Raw genomic sequence first — 19605 nt, forward strand, 5'->3', positions numbered from 1 at the left:
GGGGCAGTGGTCTAGACCACTGCCCAGACGCATGTGTCTGTCATAGCCAACTGGCTCCATATGGACGTTAAACTTGATTAAATAAATAAATAAAAATAGCTCCTGTGGTGTGGTGGACCTGGGCAGTCATGGTCGTATATTTGGAACACCACGAGCGAGCCGCGTCAAATTTAGGGCGGTCGACTGTCTCGTCTCCCCTCAGCGTCTGGAAAACCCGGGCCACACGCAGAGACCGTACTGTATGTGACAGGATTTATAATATTCGCTAATGGACGAACCAAATCGCCAGTTGCCACTTGGATGAGACTTTGTTTGCACGCCGTTCGGATTTACCGGTCTCAAGATTCAAGAGTGTATAAAACATAGCTGGTGGGAGGTGACCATCTCAACCTACCGCTAATTTAATTTAGCATACCGCTTCTCGTCGTTAGGGACCTTCTTTACAAGTGGAACTGCTGGCTTATTGCATTACCATGTGGCTGTTCAAGCTCACACTTTTGAATGGTGCCGTAGTGTCCGGCATAAAGTGCATCCATCCTATCACTCTCGGCCGCACTCACTGCTCATCGCCGTCCACTGATTGTTACCTTGCACGACGGAACATATGATTGTCATTATTTCGATGGCAGCCCCGAGCATACTGCCTCCAGAGCGAGCATTGCTTTTGCGGTACCGTTCGGTTCGATTGACCGACCGTGTTATGGGGACACAAGTTCCTTCATGCCCGTTCCCGAAGGAGCTGATCTCAATCAGGAGACTGGTTTTTGGTTGCACCACTATACCCTCCCAGTCCTCTGGCTTCAATTTGGAAATGCATGTAACTGTGTGGTCCTCTTGTGTCACAGTCTTGGAGTAATGGGAGGGATTGTTGCCGCAGCTTTGCATGGAAAAGATCAGAACCCCCCATGCCCATTAGGAGGCATAATTGCAAGCGGAATGGGTGACAGGCAACCTCCTGCGGCAAAGGATGCTCCACGTATGCTCACAATTATAGGGCCTGATCATGTTCTTTTACCTGTGCCTATTAAGGATAAGGTGATGTTATTACCGGAGACATATAGTCCGGGGGTTTTGGCACAGAGCGAGCGCCTCAATGCGGTCACCCCACAGACAGAGATCCAAGAGTTCCCCCGTGTCTGGCTTCCTACATGACGACATAGGTGGGCAGCCCATGTAGAAGCACCTGTCATGTTTTGCCTCGTGGAGAATGATCCTTTCTTCGTTGCTACGGAGGAAGAAGTGGGGACTTGCATGGCAGTTTTCACCAATAGTGTCCGGGTTGACGGCAGTTTGGTGAAAGGTGCAACTCATTGCATGGAGAGTTGAGCTACTGGTCACAAGGATGGTATACTCGGTGTTTTGGGTTTTGCACTGGAATGTTTGGCTATAAATTAGTATATTGTTAATAATAGTAGAGGCAAGAACTAGTTTTCTATTGATAGACTATCTACTACTATTTTACCTATGTATCCTTACCTACTTGACAGGTCCTCTACCTTGAATAGTATATAACTCTGGAAATACCAGACATTGGCAAAGCTATCAATAAGAAGACTCCAGGATCGAATCTAACCAGATCAAATCATCAAAGCTGAGCGGGAGTAGTCCGGGGCCATTCATTTCTTCCGGCTGGTTTAGTTGATTAAATAAGCCCAAAAGAGAATCCCTGTCAGAAGCTGCGTCACGAGGATGAGAAGTGGTTCCATTTTCACCATTGTCTAAAGAGAGGTTGTTGTAAAGGACTTCAAGGGCGGCCACGCATCTCCGTGCACAGTCAGAGAGAGCACCGTAGGACCTGAGGACGTTAATGGCGGCGTGCCAAGTTTGAGAAGCGGCCGACTCGCCGTTTTCAGCAGAATCCCGTGTCTCGAGGAAGCGCTCTACGAGGATTGTGGTGGCTGCGGTGTAAACATCTAATTCAAGGGGGAGCTCAAGTATCAGTATAGAAATGGAATAGGGTAGTATTAATTGAGGAGGATTCGCTCGCTCACGTACAGAATACAGAGTACCACCAAACCGGAAGTGGCCCATTCAGAGTCTGGGGATCCAAATTGCGATTGAATATGTCAATCAACTCGTGAGCAAACCGGAAGCACATGCGTGGGCACTGGAAGAGCATCACTTCTGAAAGGCTGGGGTCCGCCGAAACATTGGGCTTCTCTGTATACGATGGCGCCCCGCGACTGCAGTAACGGACGAGAGTTGGGCGAAACAGCAGAATACGAACGTGCAGTGAGCTAACTAGTTGTTAGACGAACCAAGGGAGCATAGGATAGGGCAGATAAATGGGGTGGGCTTACTGAATTCGGAGCACAGTTGCCTGTCGATCAAGAATAGTATTTCCAGTTGCAGCTGTATGGATTTGGAGATGACCAGGTAGCGACTTGCTCCAGGACTGTATTCTACTGTCTATTTCAAGGATATGGGGCAGTTTGCTCTCAATTCCCTCTTCTCTTGGGCTGCAGGTCAGATACAGCTCAACCAGAACGTCGTCCAGGATTCGGTAGAGCTCAATGGCCTTTCCAAGGAAGGCCATTATGCAAGGCTGACCATCCGGTCGTCTCTCAGACCCTTCTGTCTGGGCCTCGAAGAACTCATCATCGATCATTGAGGGCAGCGGGACCGAGCTGAATAGCCAATTCGGGATCATACCCGGTCGGCCGAACGTGGCGGACAATACCCTTGAAACGCTTAGCAGGCGAACTGCAATGGTGGTTCAAAGATAGCAGGGGAAAAGCTTTAAAAATGTGGTAGTGATGATAAATACCGGGTCGACTTACCGATCTAGCCACACGCATCCATGCCATATCCGCCGTCTATACTCCCGATGGCTGACAGATTGCGAGCTAAATTCAGGTTCCGGGAGATGCATGCCTAAGCTCTGTGCCATTCTAATTGCCTCTCCAACGGTCATCCAGCATTGAAAGACATTTTTCGTACTCTGCAAGTAGACGCCAAAAAGGAGTAAACATTGCACTCGCTCGGAGGACGGTGCATCCTTCGCCTTATTGTATAAACATTCTGCGCGGGAGAAGAAGCTGTCACCTGTATCCCGACGCTCCTTTGGTGGTACTGATGGACCGTAATGGCATCCGAGTGCAAAGCACAAGTTAATGATACTCATTCTAAGTAGTGGGAAGCTCATTGTGTCCCGGGAGGTCCATAGAGATTCGTAGGTCTCCTCAACTTGACCCCGATCTATGATAGGATATAAAGTCCAGTCATAATCCCAATAGACCTGCATCAGACTGTCGGCCAGTGCCTTTGGGGGAAGGAGAAGAAGGGTTGATGTTTCGTAGGAGGAATAGACAGGTTGGACTCCGGGTGAATCTCCCCTCGTGACTGCTCCCTTCTCCGGGGGATCAGAAGATGACGCGTCCGGTCTGGGGTTGATTGCAGTCTGGATCTGCCTCATAAATGAGCCCGCGCTGCTTCTACCGAAGATATCGCGGGTGTATTTCGGGTCCCCAGTGACACCGTTCATAGAATCAGCCGTGTGCGCCTCGCTTTCAAAATTGCCTTGGTTGACAGCCGGCGGCAAGCGTGATGCTGATAATACGGTAAGAGGGACCCCCCCTCCACCAGCCATGCAAGAGTGCTGCCCCGACCCTTCCGAGGAGCCATTCAGTAGAGTCTGATTGTGCGTGGAGACAGTCCGGGATCCATCTAAAGCATCTCTATTGCCCGAGGCTCTGTGAAACAATTGTTCCTTATGATCGATGGATGTTTCCACGTGACCTGTGGCATATACACATTTCACTCCTGCTATCCTTTTACAGCTACCACAATCTAGTACCAATGAGCCCCTCGGTATACGGATTCATGAGTGGGCGAATGGGGATCTCTACCTGGTCGAACACCATCGCACTTGATTTTCTTGTGGCGGCAGGGCATACAGGCCACGGCTACCTTGAGTCGCTTCCTTTGCGCAGGCGGTAACATTGAGGGTGCCGAGAACTGGCCTGTTACGTGGTGCTGCATCCCAGAGAATGAGGGTCCACTCTGCGAATCACCATCTCATAATAGTTCGTTCTCCTTGGATGACTGAAGTTGCTGAATTGTAGTGACGCTGGTGATGACACGTTCCAGGAAATCACCGCGGTTCCGGTATGGTATTGTGTCACCGTCCCGTGACCAGCGTGGTGTCATAACCAGGTCGCCACACGTCAGAAAAGTTCAGCCAGGAACAGACGCCCAATACGCAAATATACCATCCCAGTATCACACAACTTACAATTGTTATTTTCAACCTACTGGAGAATTGCTCGGCACGTGATATATGATAAAGATCGATCTATACAAGACTGCAGCATACCTGCAGTCATGAGTATCAAACTGCCATCCATAATCGCAAATTAACCGCAACTACAATGATCGACTGCGGTTTTAGTAACCCATGAATATCCCGCAGCATACAAGACGGAACAGTTTCGCTGCCAAGAGCTGGCGGGGGTCGCATCCACCAGTCGGGGGACGTTCCGCGGCCCACATTAACCGGAATCATCTTTCATTGGGTTATCTCGATACGCCGCTTTTCCTTATAGCATACAATGGTTCTCCGCGGATATCGCTTGTGTACTGGGGAATTTTATATGAATAACAGTTAATTCAATAATTCTATATCAGATAACTGGTCTTTTATGTCTATGACTGGAAAAGGCCCAAGGCATAATATCCATGATGCTAGTGCCCTTTATCCGGGTTATATATCTACCGCAGCTTCCCTTCACAATCCCCGTGATGGATGTTCTATGCAAACCAAAACATTAGTCTAAATACAGTAATATTACTTTTCCTTTTCCTTTTTCCTTTTCCTTTCCTTTCTTTTTTGTTTTAGCTCTGTTGGTCAAACTACCCCTTAAATAACCACGTTGATTCATTAATGTAGATCTCAATTTCAATCCTTAATAGCCGCATGCTTGCTCATCCTCCGTATGGCCGGTCCATAAAAGTAAAACAGGTACGGAATTACTGCCATCATTGCACTAATGGCCCCTAGCACACTCAGTGTATAAGGCACTCCGTACCTCTCGTAAATTGTACCCCCTGCAACCATCACCCCACCGGACACTAAATAGCGTGTAAAAGACATGAAGGCTAGCGCAGACGGGGAGTAGACGCTGTACGAGTCGATGATGTATAGGTACGCACTGATGAAGATGGTCGTCATTCCAAAACCAACGAGAGCGGATGCAACGAGGGGGGACCAGATGCTGATTAAGGGCTGGTAGAAAGTAGTCATAACTTGTCAGCATTTATTCTGACACAAGAGGAGAGGCGAGGGGATTACATTAGTCGTCCAACCCATCCAAAAGAGCCCGATGGGAACGGCGGGGGCGCCCCCAAGCATCGCATACCATAATCGGGTTTCGGGGCGGATTCGGCCCGTCTGCTTGTATTCGTTGCGTGTCCAGGAGTAGACCAATGGGGTGAGCAGACACACGAGAAACACGCCGACCAACATGCCGGCCCAGGCGATGCTGGTGAGTCCTGAGGATAAATTGTACGTAGCTCCGAAGATGGACCGGTATCCTTCTAGAAAGGTGAAGAGGATGATATAAATAATGGTCAGATAGAGGGACATGAGGAGAACGATAGGCTCCGTGTAACTCCACAAGAAAGGCCGGGAGACCGCGATAGCCAGTCGCTGCAGCAAAGATTCAGTCCTCATGTCCAAGTGGGCCTGGTATCGTTTCTCTCCCGTCTGCCTGCGAAGAGCGGACGCCTTCCACTGCAGAAGGAGGGGTGCATATGTCTCGGGCTGGAAGAGGAATACGGTAACAAGAACCGCACCTCCCATGATGAGCATGATCCACTCCAGCCACCGCCATCCCAACGTCGCGGGAATGAAGCTGCCGATCAATTGTCCAATTATGGGCCCACTAAATCCCGGAATCGCGAAGATGAGAAACGCATAGCTTTTCTGGACTGGATTCCACAGGTCGGCTACTGTTCCCCCAGAGCATGTCAGAGGCGTGGAGCCGAAAAGGCCCGCGATAAAGCGAAAGATTAGGTGGCTCGCAAGATTAGGGGCAAGGGCAGCAGCCATGATGAAGACGAGGTAGAGGAGCATCGTTGCGACATAGACAATATTGCGCCCGAAAATTTCGGAGAAGGGCCCGGAGACCAAGGAACCGAGGGCAAAGCCGATCATAAAGAGCCCTAGTACTTCTTAGTACAGCCTCGGAAGAGAATGAAAGCTTCATTTGGATGGCTACCTGTAGCAAGAGAAGCAACAACTTCCGATGTCTCAAATTCCTCTGTGTATGGGACAATGCCGCACGCATCAATGGCCGATGCCGCCGTTACCGAGGAGGCGATTAGGGAGACAAGGGCCGTCATAAAAGCCTTGCGTGCGACACTCCAGTTTGCTGGATTCAGCTGATCGTCTGGGCCTGACCAGTCTACAATCACCGTCGGAACAGGGCTGGAACTTTCGGTGGAAGGCATGCCAGCCGGGGTCTGAGTACTAACGGGATGACAGCTAAAGCTTCTGGATTATTTAGCGCTTAACATTCATACATGTAGAGATCAACTAACCTCAAGCCATGTTCTGCATCAGAAGATAACGCCCTATGACCACTAGCTACCTCTTCTGTAACGGCTTTTTGGATCCGTCGATATTGGAAGAGAGACTCCATGTCTAGGTCCTAATCTGGTGAGTTGCGGCAATGGTTATTAGATGCTGCTGCATTGGTGCATGGTGGCCGCTTGCCCATTGCAAGGTATCCGAATTTTATAGTAAGTCCATCTCGACCAATCTCGCCACCAACTGGATCGAGCTACCTTGCAAATTCTGCAGGGCCCCGAAGCTTTTGCTTGATCTCGTCCATTGCATCCATAGCTTTGCTGGGACCCAGGAGGAGAGGCCCGGACCGTTATCCGATTGGCTAATCATCTATCGGCGCGTGCACCATCTGTCGGAGGACTCTCCAAGATCTCGGACCGTTCGTCTATTGGCCACGTTTCGTTACGACTTTAAATGGTGGCTAATGTAGCACACAGGCCAGTTAACACGGGCTGTCCCGACTCGGGCCTAGATTTTTGCTGGTGCGATCATTTTTACCTCCGCCCGCCCCATCACCTCGCTTCAAGGCGTTTACCTCAACACGTTCTTATAATAACAATATCGTTATAGGTGCGTCCCTTGAGATAAAAGATACGGAGCTACGTGCAAGATATTGCTAATATATTATATATGAGTATGCAAAGCAAGGTGATGACAGGGTTATAATCCCATAGTTTTAAGCTGTATATACAGCTATCTAAAAAGATAGCATATATGGAGATGATATCAAGAAATTTAATGAACCTTGCTTGATAATAGGACACTGTTTATCTTTTCTGCTTTTTACTGCAGCTGATTACAGAGCGAGGCCCCGTACAGTTATTCAGGCTACGCCCCAACAAGAAGCTTCACATAAAAGATAAACAGCAGCGTACTATACGTATAATACAGCTATACCTACCGTAGGCACGACCTATAAACAAGTGGCAAGTCTTGACCCGAAACCCTCACGGGTAACTCTGTAGGAGTTTTTACACCGGTGAAGATGCTTCCACCCAAAGATACACTCCGGGGGTTCCGATTCTAACTCAATATAGTAGTTGTTGTATTAGGGGATTGAATTTGGATCCAAAGTTTACAAGCGGAACTGGTTCGATAGCATCATTTCTATGACGATTCAACCTGTATGCATGATTGGTTCGGAACACAGGTTTTGTCTCCATGTGCCGGTAAGCTAGTGAAACCTTTCCTAACAGAGAAGTTGTTTGGAGAGGGTCTAACTCAAAATGAAACTTCGGTTGAAGACGATTTACGTTACCACCCATAAAGTTAACCTCCTCCCATGGATATGTATGGTAGACACTGTAAGAGTGGATTTGTCAGAATCTGATCCATGTCCGCTGAGACCTTATATATAGCCGTGCTACACGTATTTTTCTCAGCTCATCAAGAATACTTCATTCGTAGGGATTTAATCAAGACTTTACCATTCAAAGTCACCTGTCTTGGTCTAATAAACATGGCACCTGACTCAGAGACTCTGTACGGATTTACACCCGTCGCGGCGTCAGCACATACGCTTTTGTCTTCTGTCTCGCCTTCCTCAGCTGCACCATTCATCTCAGTTGCAGAAACCCCAGTTCCAGAAACGGCTCTCGCTCGACGTATCAATACGTACGCACAGTCTCATCTCCCATTGCCAACCTACAATCACTCTCTCCGCGTCTACCATTTTGGACTTGCGATGAGGCGGCACTTGTTCCCCTCGTGGACCTTCACTGATGAGACATACTTTCTCGCGTGTCTGCTTCACGACATCGGGGCTACTGAAGATAATCTGACCAGCACAAAACTAAGCTTCGAGTTTTTTGGTGGCCTGATTGCTTTGAATGTTCTTCAAGAAACTACAGATTCATCTCAAGACACGGCAGCACCGAGAGACCAGGCCGAGAGTGTTGCTGAAGCCATTATTCGCCATCAAGATTTATGTAGCACAGGCAAAATTACAGCCGTGGGACAGCTTTTACAGCTAGCAACCATCTTTGGTATGTTAGAATTGATATCTAGATCAAGGAGCAATGATCGCATCTTATTACGCTCCACAGGCTGATGAGAAATAGACAATACTGGTGCATATGCCGAATGTGTTCACCCTGCAACAATTGAAGATGTCTCGCATCATTTTCCGAGGATGAGCTGGAGTCACTGCTTTGCTGCCACCATCCGTAGGGAGAACGAGTTAAAGCCTTGGTCTCACACTACCACTCTGGGTGAAGATGCTTTTCCAGCCAAGGTGCTTGGTAACAAGCTTATGGAGCCCTTTGAGTAAACTGCAAACGTTGGAGATCTGCTGCGTCGGTGGTATTCTGTATTTATAACATGTCTAGCCTAAGCCCGGCTCCTCCGGCCTTCCTAGGAATAACAAGTTATGTATTATATACTACAACAATAATATAAGACTTGTAATATATGACAGTATACAACCAAACTCCACACTATGCAGCTAAATTTACCGGAATACTCACGGAAACCAGCAAGGCTGGGATGTACTAGTCCAGCCAGCATATGTTCCCGAAGCTATTGTATATATTTCTTATATACTGTTAGAGAGATGGGTCTAGAGTCTTCTATATTCTATATATAGTGTTTATTATTCTTTGTATGTATTTCTGTTGTGCTGTGGGCCTATCTAGGCAGAAAACGCTGTATTGAACTGGGGTATAACCTCTCGAAGTGATGGCAAAACTACTATATTAATCTGTAACGTATACTAATCCTCTGACAAGTAGATTTCCTTAGCTAGTACATATAGGGAAAAGCAACGTATACCTATAAATTTTGGTTATGGAGACTCTGTAAACTGTATATAACAGCACTGCTGGAGAACAGGGCTGTGGAAGGATATATGGATTGGATGGTGAAGATTGTACATAGGCCGAGTATAGTAAAAGAAGCGAAAGCCCTTAAGAGTTTGAAAAGAATGTGCTTCAGCAATAAATCTATCTATATTAAACTGGCTAAGTAGGCGCGAGTTATGCAGGTTTAACTAAACAATCTGGAGATTAAGACAATTAGGATGATTAGGATTACCGGTCACAATAGTCTTCTATAATAGATCGGCCGGTGGTAGTACTAGAGTATTCGCGGTTTAAGGCAGGATATCTGGTAGACAATAATCTCGAAGAAAGGTGATAATCTTATTCAACGAGCCGTCTTTGGATAGGTCCAGCTGTAAATATTTATATGTTGTACAGATCGGTTCATTCAGTAAATGAACTTATGTCCAATAAGCAGCAGGGGGGGATACAGTTCAGCTGGATTAAGAGTGATTATCTTTATCTTCAGATAGCTAGTAGAACCCTCCTTCCCAAATAAACATTTTGCGGGGGCAGACTGGAGGATGATTGATTAGGTGAGAACTCGTAAATACAGTCAAAATATTTATGTTCCGCTGCACGCTTACAAACCGCCACTCTCCGTATAATACAGTCAAACGCTGATGAGTCATCGAGTCACTGTATGAAATTAGACCTTTCTTTCCTTTTCCTTTTCCTTTTCTTTCTTTCTTTTTTCTTTCTTTCTTTCTTTCCCCCTTTTTTTTTTTTTTTTTTTTTGCATCGTCTTATTTATCAATATCTTACCAGCTACGGCTGTCACGGTGGACACACTTTATATTGCGAAAAGTTACAGGTAGGCATCTGAACAACAGGAGCGACAAGTGGTCCTGACATCTGCCAGATATGTGTTGTCTAGCCCAGCAAGCCGAAGCTGCCGAACATCCGTGCAGTCGACATGGCACGTGTCCATCATGGATGCCAAAGAATGATGTTTGTGCTGGAGCCTTCGAGTTGGCCCAGTCCAGTCTGCCAGAGCCAATCCTCAACCACAGTCTGCGGGTATATTGCTATGCAAAGTGGATTTCGGAACACTGCACGTCATCCTCGATCGACACGTCTAAATATGACCTCCTCTTCGTTGCCTGCATAATGCATGATATAGGCTGCTCCGATAAATTCAATAGTTCAGAACGCTTCGAGGTGGAAGGGGCTGACGCTAGCGTTGATTACCTCCGGACTCATCTAGTTGCTGAGGAAAGTACCAAGCAAGTGTGGCAAGCTATAGCTCTCCATACTAGCCCTGGTATCGCTGAGCGCATTGATCCGTTTACGAGGTTAGTGCGCCTCGGTGTCTTAACAGATTTCGGCTCGTATGCCGAGGTTGATAGAGAGTTTCGAGAGGCGACAGAACGGGACTTACCTCGCCTTGGGATTGAGAAAGTCTTGGGCGATACAGTCGTGGCGCAGGCACTTGATTGTCCAAAGAAAGCGCCAGCAGCTTCGTGGCCTGGTGATCTATTGCGTGCCAAGCTCGAATCTCCTGCATGGGACGGCGTCAATAAGGCTTTTTAAGAAAAAGACTTATACATTATGGTCAGATTCATCATGATATAAACGTTAACTATTGTCTCATAAACCCTAGAGGTCTTCCCGCAGCTGCTGTAAATACAAGGCAAGCATGGCTCAATGAACAACTTTATCCTAGTTTAATAGATGTTCCTCGTTCCAGTTCTGGTTCGAAGTCTGGTTTCAGATCGAACATAAAATACTGATGTAATGGGGTTCAGTCACCTCATCTGCTATTGGGATCTTCGATTTAATATGTGCATTTGCCTTCTCGATAATTTTCCGTTTTTCACTCTCTCAGTGACAAGCCTGCCCTTAGTTATATTGAGATCTTTGCGGAGGCAACCATGGCCTCAAACAATGTTCAAGCTTTCTATTGTATACATTATCATAACTTGTATTATCCTTGTCCACAACTGTGTTATTGACCTTTTGTTCATGGGGTTTTGTGACCATCTTGTCGCCAGTGTGTTGCATCTTCACAGTTGCCCCGGTGTTTATTCCTTTCACCGGAGTAATGAACGCAGCGCTTGGATGCTGACGGGTAAATGTATGATTAAGGCGAGGGGAAAGGTATTTTATTGTTTGTTGAAAGATTTCAGGGTGCTGTAATTCTATGTTAGACCTCTTCACAGTCGATACTACCATCTATTGACCCCATCCCACGGCACAAACCGCACGACAGCCAAGCTTCTTCTCTTATACTACTCTTTGCAGATATACCTTTAAGTTTCTAGTACAAGGAAGGAGTAGCAGAGCTTAGCTGACAAGTAGTTGTATATAGAAACATTAGAATACAAGCTCATCAAAATATAAAGATGTTGATAGCACGTAGACTGAACCCAGTACGAGGATATAGAGTTAACCATGAATCAAGCCTGGGATTAGGAAACATTTCAGCATCGAAATCAAATTGAAGTACATGCTTAGGATGGTCGCAAGATATTGAATGCTGACGGTAGCTTTTTCTAAGAGATTCTGAATAAAATTCACCATAACCGTTGTTTTTGACTTGTCCAGGCTTCAGTCGCTAGACTAACATACCGCCGCCCCCCGATCACGTAGGTATGCCTTGACAGTTAGTGAAAGGAGAATGCACATTATATATAGCAACAATAAGTGTCACCCACACCTGGGAGACGAATTACTGTCCTTTAGTCACAAAATATCCCGTCGCAGTCACACAACCGAAGTACCCAAGCGACAAGAGAGTTTGAGCGACTCGCATATCCGCTGCTACCTCAGCACCTGTAAGGTCCTCAGACGCGCCAGCAGATAAGCTCCCGCCGGCGTCGAACAGGACATTCGCGTAGAAGGCCGCTATATCAGATCTGGTGTCGTGATTATCGACGAAGTCCCCAACGGCGGGCACGAGCCAACAGATATTCAGGCCGGTTTCAATAATTGGATTGACCCACCCACTATACGTCGAGTTGGTTCCGATTGTGTCACTGCTGTCAAGGCCTGCCTTTACAATGCTAATGGCAGTATAATACCAATTCAGGATGGTGTACCATTCCCTTCTGTCCGACAAGGAGCCAATGATATCTGGCATGACGTATCCCATGTAAACAACTGGGATAGTATATCTAAGTGCCTTGGGCGCTGGTGTTCTTTTAAAGTCAAAGACGCTTTTCGCGATTGTCATAGGGATGTAGCCCAAGGAGGCAAAAGCAGCCACGAAGTTCGAGACAGCCTCACATAAATCGTATGCTTTGGCCGGACGAATGGTCCTAGGCTTTGAGATTCTGGCTATGGTCAAGTATTTGCGGTAGGCCTGCTGTTGATACTTGTCAAGCTCGGTCGAATTGAGAAGCTTTGAAAGGGTCGCATAATCAGGCGCCTGGATCAAAGCATCCCCGAGTGGGTCATCTGTTGGAAACGGAGTTGCATTGGTTACCACTTTGTATAGAATAGTGGCGGGGACTGCACCAATGAAACATGCCAGATCAAGAAAGCTGAGCTGGTCTCCAGTTATATCCTTGTAAATTGGGGAGAGAATAGGGATGTTTAATGGAGCATCAAGAAGAGTAAATACTGCGTCGGCAAGAAGCTTAGCCAGGTCCAGGAACGTGAGTAAGCAGTCCTCCGCTGTCTCGAGAATGAACTCAGAAATAATTCCGAGCGCCTGCTGGCAGACTTGAGCGGCAGTCAGTGACGAAAAGTTCATCAGCAGATCCTTCAGTTGTGTAACCATTGTCACTACAGCAGTCTCTTCATTCTTTAACAGGTAATAGATGTCCTGGAAAGCCTTCTCGATGTCTTTGGATATTGGATCTCGTCGATCATGACTGGTCTGGGCGTTCTGTATACTGCTCGTAGCATGATGCAGCGCCCAGTTTGCTTGTGGACTCTTGCACCCCTTCACATTAGACTGAAGCTGTTGCTGTTGGCCAATCGTTCCACCTACGTCGGGCATTTTGTCCCAATTTTCAAGCCTCTCCTGAATAGTGGAGAATTCACGCTTGATGCCGTCGTCGATGTCTGTAATCGAATTGACAGCATGGGCTGTGGATACTTTGATAATGTTCTTGATCACAAAGTGGGTTCGCTTGATATCGGCCCAATTAAAGATAAACCCAAGATACTGAACGATGTCATCGTAGGCGACGTTGATCTCATGGAAGACATATTCGACTGCACCTACAACCGCAGAAACTGTGTCCATCACAGCGCTATAGATCAAGTCACCGACCTCTACGACAAAATTCCAGAAACCGTCAATAATTTGAGCAGTGATGCTCTCGACTTTGTTTATGAACTTTTTGAGCCATCTAGCGAGATCACCCCACAAAAGAGAAATCCGGCTACGGAGCTTCTCTTCAGAGATAGTATTACCACGAAACGGTCCAGCTGAAACTGCCGAGAAGGGCTTGAGCTGCCTGCCCCCATTGCTTGGCATCTGGGACCTTATGTATAGTAACTTCTGGAATTTCTCCGCCGCAATCTTCATGTCGTTATCCGACACTGAAGCGGGAACCAACGGCTTCTGATATCCATTAGAGTCTGTAATTGTTGCGCCTCTCAGGCTCTGGGCTGAGTCCAGGGTGGCAAGCCTTTGTGCAGCATTTGCATGTGGATCGATGGTTGTGGAGATAGGCTTATCACTTCCAGGTGGCAGCACGACGACGCCGATAAGAATTCCTGAAAGAGACTGTATCTCCTGGACAATGGTGATAACTCCAGATGAATTTGTCGTTGCTGGCAGCGGGACATCCGGTGTGAGCACGTGGTAGACATCATTCACATAGACAGACACCGGACTGAGTCCGGTTAAAAAAACTGGTGAATAATTGGGAACTCCTTGGTCATTTTCATCGACGACTTGGATATGGCTTGTATAACTGTAGTACTCAGTGACCGTGTTCACGCTTTCTGGAGGGAGCAATACACTGCGCTCGGTCCAGAGGGATGTGTTCAGATTTTGTGTTAGCATGGTCAACTGCTGGTCTAAGGTCTGTGTTTGTGTTTGTGCAAATAGAACATTATTCGCACTAGACTGAGCCACGTTCGGGTAGTGTGCGAATTGAAGCACATCAAAGCAAACCGCGATGGGATCAGACCATGCGAGTTGGTCTGTTTCTGATCCACTTGGACATGATGCACTGTAGAGCTCCCCAAGACCATTGAGACCCCAAAGTACAGTGCGACTACCTAGCCTTGTGGCAACGAGAGCAGTAGTCCCTCGCAGGATACCAGTAGCTGCCGTGTAGTCGGTGTCGATAACCATCTGGGCCCAGTCTCCATTGTTTTGCAGATGTGGGGTCCAGACAGCAATCGCCCCGTCACTGGGCCATGCTATGAACAGAAAGGTGTTCCCAGACTCATCCAACATTGATGCGATTGCAGTCGAACCAGTAAGGGTGGGAAGCCGGATACTACGGGCATCTTTCTCAGTGCGTGCAGGAGTATATATTACCTCCTGTGTCCATGGTCCCACAGACGCTAAGGTGTAGATGCCTCCAACCGACTCCTTGGGTCGTTTACCTAGGCAGCTAACTGAACCAGCGCGGACATCATTCGGAAGGGGATGAAATGACCATATTGGTGAGGCCCCGTGACGGATATAATAGCGATCAATCACACGGTTATTCTCTGTGGGATTGCGAATCACATCAACGAAGCACAGTCTTCCCTTGCCAAATATGTTCATGAGATACACATTGCTGATTAGAAACGGCATTGGCATAGGTCTTCCGGGAGCGTCGAAAAATGCCGCCTCCCAGTACCAGCTCTGTTCCCATGAACTTGGTTCGTTGGGCACGTCATAGGCCAGAAAGAGGTTATCTTGACCCTGACCCTCAAGAGATGCTACCAGGGCAATATCGACATTTGCCGGGTTGTTGAGGTTTTGTGATACGGCAAATGTCTTTGCTGTGATTGAAGCCTGTCCAAATCTACCAGCAATTGCGGTGGATATGTCCCACTTTGTCCATCCCGTTGGAGATGCAGCGGTTTCTTGCGACACGTTTAACACATTGTCGGAGCCTATAGAGAAGAAGACAGCCTTGCCATCAGAGTTTTGCAAGACATCGAATTGTTTAGCAGGATCCATGGAGCTGGCATTCTTTTGATTCTTCATGAGCTCCGTATCATAATGGACGGCTGCAGGAGTGGACGCCATGATGATAAATGATCGTCCTGCAAGGTTCACCTATACGTCTGACAAAGCGATTGATAAAGACTAGGTATCGCTCTAGCAACTGTGGACAACAAGAGCGACGCGAAGGGCTACTACTATATATACCTCAGTTGCGATGATTATAGTCATCTAAGCTTCTATCAGCGAACGGGCACAATGCAGAGCTATACGGCCGGGACCGTAGTTCTTGTAAAGTCACGCCTACCATACCTTGTAACCATACTGGTCTTTCTCATTCTTCTCTTCAGTCTATTACATATTCCGCCACCGACTGACCCGTTTATACTTCTCGTAGATCCAGGGCTCGCGATCGACCTCGAACGAACACGAAGCAGATGATAGCGACGGGGCCAGACCAGTCCAACCTTATGGCGCACCATGGCTCTGCAATATCGGACCAAAACTTAGAATAGCCTTATATGAAGTCAATGCTTATATAGTAGCCTAATTGATGTAAACAGCTAGTGAGCACCTAGTACTAGTTATCCTACGCCTCACTATTGGAACTCGCCAAAAAGCCATATATCGGTGCAGTAAATACATGGCGGGCTCACAATTCCGGGCCGAACCATTCTCCTGCGGGAGCGTACTTTATATCCTATGATTAATGAACCTACATGCCTTGACGCTTATGCCTCAATATCGGCCAATTAAAGTTAAACTTAGGGATCCATCAAGCTGCATTTCTATTGCGATAGGACCATACCGTGATATGATTCACAAGCGAATATGTGACATGGAGATTGTTATATGGTTATTCTTGACATTGTCTGCCACCATACTACGTTCCTGTTTCAAAAGACTGCGAGAAACCATCATTATCCAACACCAAAGACACGACAGTCCAATTCTTTGGCATTGTATATCCGTATCCTACTGGTGTGCTCTGAAGAGTTATTACATTGGCTATACACACGATGTCTGTCCACTAGGCAGAGCTAATAAAAAATCTGAAGCAACAGGAAGTAAAATTGACTGCCCATTGTTCCAAGGTACATTATAGAGGCTGATCATACAATAAAGATAGCCTCCACCAGCGGTTCACTCGAGTTGGGTAGCCTATCTCCTGACTCTCCCCGGCTTTGCTAACGATTGTTACGATAACTGGTTATTGTAATAGTCTTGCAAACGGACCCAATGTCTAAATTACAGAGTCTGGCAGGTCTTGGCCATCGTCCGACGGTGGCGAACATGACATCCACGACTTGCAAATCCGTCTAATGTTCTGAATATTAGCTTCTACGGTTGTGCCCACTTCATGGTTTCTCTCCTCAACACCCTATCCGCCTTTCTTTAAGATTTACCAGCTTCTTGATGACTACTTTAATCTAAATGTACCAGTTACGTTTGAGGCTCAGCTTCAGTTGGTTGCGCCATACACTTTTCCCTAGCCTTCTCAATAACGATATCTGAGGCTCGATAGGTAGGAGCCGTGGAAAAGTTAATTGATTACTGAGCGACCGTTGTCCCGAGGTTGACCTTGGAAGGAATGAGGGCTGATGCAACCGGCAAGCTCGGAGATGACCTCCGATCGATAGAATGGCGTTGTTTGGGAATATTCTTTTGGCCCATAATACGCATCCACGGCTCAACTCTATATATAGGGTGTTACCACATATACGAGCATTTACGGGTGGACTACGGGACCTAGTACACGTGGGTTGTATAATTCAACTTACAGTCTACATAGTCACAATATCTTCTGCTCATGAATCGTATAATACTTCTTCTCCTATACAATTCTTGTAGACTATGCAGATGAATTTGCTACCTGCGCTCTATATTGCCTGCGCCCCTCTTTCCCTGAACAGTGCTGTTTGTATTACGTAGCGGGTCCATTTTCCCACTCCAGTTACTCTCTATTTAGGATAAGGTTATTATTATGAATAGGACTGTTACTTCACTTAGCCACTTTTTCAGACGAGGTTAACTATACGAAGGGAGCCAGGGTCTGTAAAAATTACAGTATTCTTATCCTTCAGCTTAACCTCCGTATACAGCTCTGGACCATAAGAGAAACACCAGACTACCAAAAGCATATTGATATCAATGCATGATAAGCAAAGTTCCTAGGTCCAATTAAGTTGACTATGCAGGACTTCCGATCACGTCAACTGGAAAGCGCCAGGCTATAATAGGAAAAGAAAGACCGACGACCCGATTTACAGCCAAATTTGAAGATTTTCAGTCTCCAGTACAACCGGCCATATCGCCAAAATACCAATTATGAGCGAACGGGTCCGAGGTCTTTGTGCCAAGATTTCCGTTCATATTGTCAATGCCATAGAACACCTCAATATCGTCCTTGGAGACGGGCACATGATTCTTTGAAGTAATCCAGAATTCCGGAGATGTTGTGCTATACTGCCAGTACTTGCTAATATGTTCATCTCTGGATAACACCTTTGGGACTGGATCGTTCGTATGCGTCACTCTGACTTCAAATCCCTTGGTCCCTTGGGCTCCGATAGCATTTGTAGTGAAGTTGGCAAAAGCGTAATTTCCCAACTCGGGAGCTCCATAGGTATACTATTATCTTGTCAGCGCTTTTACCCAGGTAATCCTACATATTCTATGAGAAATACCAATGTAACCACTGTGGGCCAATCCTCTAGGACAGCACCGAGAGCAGCCAGTGCACCCCCGAGACTATGTCCGGTGAAGACAATAGGATAGTGGTATACACTATAATAACGCCTAACGGCACTCAGGAGATATTGCGAGATAGCATCCCAGGAAGAATAGAATCCATAATGGACTTGACATCCCTGGCAGATCCAGGGTATGGAAACCTGCTCATATTGGCCATCAACCTGTATGTTTCCTTTTGTCCGGGAGCCTCGGAAAGCCAGAACGAGTACATGGTTGGTATGATCAACTGCCAGGTATCCAGTAGTATTTCCCGGCGTCCAGCTATGTGAGGTTATCCATTGAACACAGAACGGAAGTTTCCTTGGCAGCCGGCTTACTTTGTGAACCCCATGAATACAGTGGCTTGTGTTTTCTCTAGCATTGGACATACCCCTGGCTCGCAAACGACCTTTGTGTATCCTGGTGAGTTAAAGTTTGAAGGGCAAGTTGCAGCGGCAGTATACTCAGAATAGAGCCGCATGGAGTTTAAAAGTCCCGGCGGAAGCTCTGGAGCATATCTTAGCACCCATCGCTATAGCGTTGTAGATTTACTGACCCTGAGCAGGAGATGGCGCCAGGATATGCTGCACTGCCGAGCTCTGCGACAAGAACAAGGCATAAATTAAAGCCGATCGAAGCATTTTAGCCCAAAGGACAGTCATTGTGGTTAGTAGATTCGCAGACTATATCTCCGAGATCAATCGGGTTCGGCTGTTTGGGCCATCGTCATAATAACAATAGGAGGCGTTGTATATTGTGACAATCATGTTCTATATATAATTACTTCTCACAGCAGAGCTACGATGAGAAAGGGAAGCCGGCCAAATGCAGGCCAGCCTTTGCTTGCTCATGGTTATCCCGCGCTCGGTTGGTTGCTATGAAGTCATTATTAAACCTACTGGAACATCACCCCATCTCGCCCAATCTCCCGTCTTACCAGTTCCGGCGATCCGTTTGCAATCGAAGCCGAATACTTGATGCGAACCAGGAGCTCTGGAAATCATGAGACGAGTCGCCCGACCGGTACAATTTCAAATACGACCGCTCGCAGCAACCGGTAGTGTTCTAGAGCGACGACGAGAGCAGCAGCCCTTTGACTGCAAATTTTTGTTCGATAGGGCAGCTCTTCTAGTTCTACACTAGCTACTCCATTTACGGTAAGGATATGGATAGTAAACCCATGCAAAATCGATAGGAACACGGTGGCGAACGATATTATTACTATTTTGGATCTCCTTGCATGGCCAGTCGCAACGCGGTAACTGTTGGACTTCGAAAGATTAGATGTTGGTATGCGATATAAATTGGTCTGAAGGCATGACTGGCTGACCTTTTAGTTTGTTTTTTTTTTTTTTTTTGGGGGTTATTTTCTTTTTGTATCGGAATCCAACACGCCCCCACCAACAGTCTGCATCGTTCAT

General features: G+C 46.9%; 6 protein-coding genes across 6 annotated transcripts; 2 read left to right on the top strand and 4 right to left on the bottom strand.

The window, feature by feature from the left end:
* Nucleotides 1-1412: 1412 nt before the first annotated feature.
* On the bottom strand, nucleotides 1413-4063 carry BDV27DRAFT_133870 (transcription factor domain-containing protein). The gene is made up of 5 exons (XM_032068179.1): nucleotides 3849-4063; nucleotides 2781-3789; nucleotides 2301-2681; nucleotides 1996-2237; nucleotides 1413-1913 (listed from the first exon to the last, which is right to left on the bottom strand). Exons 1-5 carry the CDS (start codon nucleotides 3979-3981, stop codon nucleotides 1543-1545), a joined length of 2136 nt encoding a protein of 711 aa, XP_031923923.1. The 5' UTR covers nucleotides 3982-4063; the 3' UTR covers nucleotides 1413-1542.
* An 834-nt stretch (nucleotides 4064-4897) lies between these two features.
* On the bottom strand, nucleotides 4898-6648 carry BDV27DRAFT_167391 (MFS transporter; the record flags this gene model as incomplete). The annotated part of the gene is made up of 4 exons (XM_032074472.1): nucleotides 6541-6648; nucleotides 6219-6484; nucleotides 5291-6162; nucleotides 4898-5224 (listed from the first exon to the last, which is right to left on the bottom strand). The coding sequence occupies exons 1-4, from the start codon at nucleotides 6639-6641 to the stop codon at nucleotides 4898-4900; spliced, it is 1566 nt and encodes a 521-aa protein (XP_031923924.1). The 5' UTR covers nucleotides 6642-6648.
* Nucleotides 6649-7982: 1334 nt separating this feature from the next.
* BDV27DRAFT_133871 (uncharacterized protein) lies at nucleotides 7983-8885 on the top strand. Its single transcript, XM_032068180.1, has 2 exons — nucleotides 7983-8553; nucleotides 8629-8885. Exons 1-2 carry the CDS (start codon nucleotides 8028-8030, stop codon nucleotides 8835-8837), a joined length of 735 nt encoding a protein of 244 aa, XP_031923925.1. The 5' UTR covers nucleotides 7983-8027; the 3' UTR covers nucleotides 8838-8885.
* A 1227-nt stretch (nucleotides 8886-10112) lies between these two features.
* BDV27DRAFT_133872 (uncharacterized protein) lies at nucleotides 10113-11037 on the top strand. Its single transcript, XM_032068181.1, has 2 exons — nucleotides 10113-10198; nucleotides 10247-11037. The coding sequence occupies exon 2, from the start codon at nucleotides 10249-10251 to the stop codon at nucleotides 10915-10917; it is 669 nt and encodes a 222-aa protein (XP_031923926.1). The 5' UTR covers nucleotides 10113-10198; nucleotides 10247-10248; the 3' UTR covers nucleotides 10918-11037.
* A 1018-nt stretch (nucleotides 11038-12055) lies between these two features.
* Nucleotides 12056-15535, bottom strand: BDV27DRAFT_161266 (uncharacterized protein; the record flags this gene model as incomplete). The annotated part of the gene is made up of 1 exon (XM_032073192.1): nucleotides 12056-15535. The coding sequence occupies one exon, from the start codon at nucleotides 15533-15535 to the stop codon at nucleotides 12056-12058; it is 3480 nt and encodes a 1159-aa protein (XP_031923927.1).
* A 2106-nt stretch (nucleotides 15536-17641) lies between these two features.
* On the bottom strand, nucleotides 17642-18875 carry BDV27DRAFT_133873 (lipase family protein). The gene is made up of 4 exons (XM_032068182.1): nucleotides 18741-18875; nucleotides 18523-18691; nucleotides 18139-18466; nucleotides 17642-18082 (listed from the first exon to the last, which is right to left on the bottom strand). The coding sequence occupies exons 1-4, from the start codon at nucleotides 18844-18846 to the stop codon at nucleotides 17738-17740; spliced, it is 948 nt and encodes a 315-aa protein (XP_031923928.1). The 5' UTR covers nucleotides 18847-18875; the 3' UTR covers nucleotides 17642-17737.
* Nucleotides 18876-19605: the final 730 nt, after the last annotated feature.

This window comes from Aspergillus caelatus (genome assembly GCF_009193585.1).
Source record: "Aspergillus caelatus strain CBS 763.97 unplaced genomic scaffold BDV27scaffold_195, whole genome shotgun sequence".
Classification (NCBI taxonomy): domain Eukaryota; kingdom Fungi; phylum Ascomycota; class Eurotiomycetes; order Eurotiales; family Aspergillaceae; genus Aspergillus; species Aspergillus caelatus.

What these genes read in the sequence shown, in the direction of transcription:
- BDV27DRAFT_133871 (XM_032068180.1), top strand. Translation starts at nt 8,028, where the DNA reads ATGGCACCTGACTCAGAGACTCTGTACGGATTTACACCCGTCGCGGCG. An exon ending in ACAGCTAGCAACCATCTTTG is followed by an intron (nt 8,554 to 8,628) that starts GTATGTTAGAAT and finishes GATGAGAAATAG; the next exon opens with ACAATACTGGTGCATATGCC.
- BDV27DRAFT_133870 (XM_032068179.1), bottom strand. Translation starts at nt 3,981, where the DNA reads ATGCAGCACCACGTAACAGGCCAGTTCTCGGCACCCTCAATGTTACCG. An exon ending in GTGCGATGGTGTTCGACCAG is followed by an intron (nt 3,790 to 3,848) that starts GTAGAGATCCCC and finishes CATTGGTACTAG; the next exon opens with ATTGTGGTAGCTGTAAAAGG. An exon ending in GGATGCGTGTGGCTAGATCG is followed by an intron (nt 2,682 to 2,780) that starts GTAAGTCGACCC and finishes AAGCGTTTCAAG; the next exon opens with GGTATTGTCCGCCACGTTCG.
- BDV27DRAFT_133872 (XM_032068181.1), top strand. Translation starts at nt 10,249, where the DNA reads ATGTGTTGTCTAGCCCAGCAAGCCGAAGCTGCCGAACATCCGTGCAGT.
- BDV27DRAFT_133873 (XM_032068182.1), bottom strand. Translation starts at nt 18,846, where the DNA reads ATGACTGTCCTTTGGGCTAAAATGCTTCGATCGGCTTTAATTTATGCC. An exon ending in GTATTCATGGGGTTCACAAA is followed by an intron (nt 18,467 to 18,522) that starts GTAAGCCGGCTG and finishes AACCTCACATAG; the next exon opens with CTGGACGCCGGGAAATACTA. An exon ending in GGCCCACAGTGGTTACATTG is followed by an intron (nt 18,083 to 18,138) that starts GTATTTCTCATA and finishes ACAAGATAATAG; the next exon opens with TATACCTATGGAGCTCCCGA.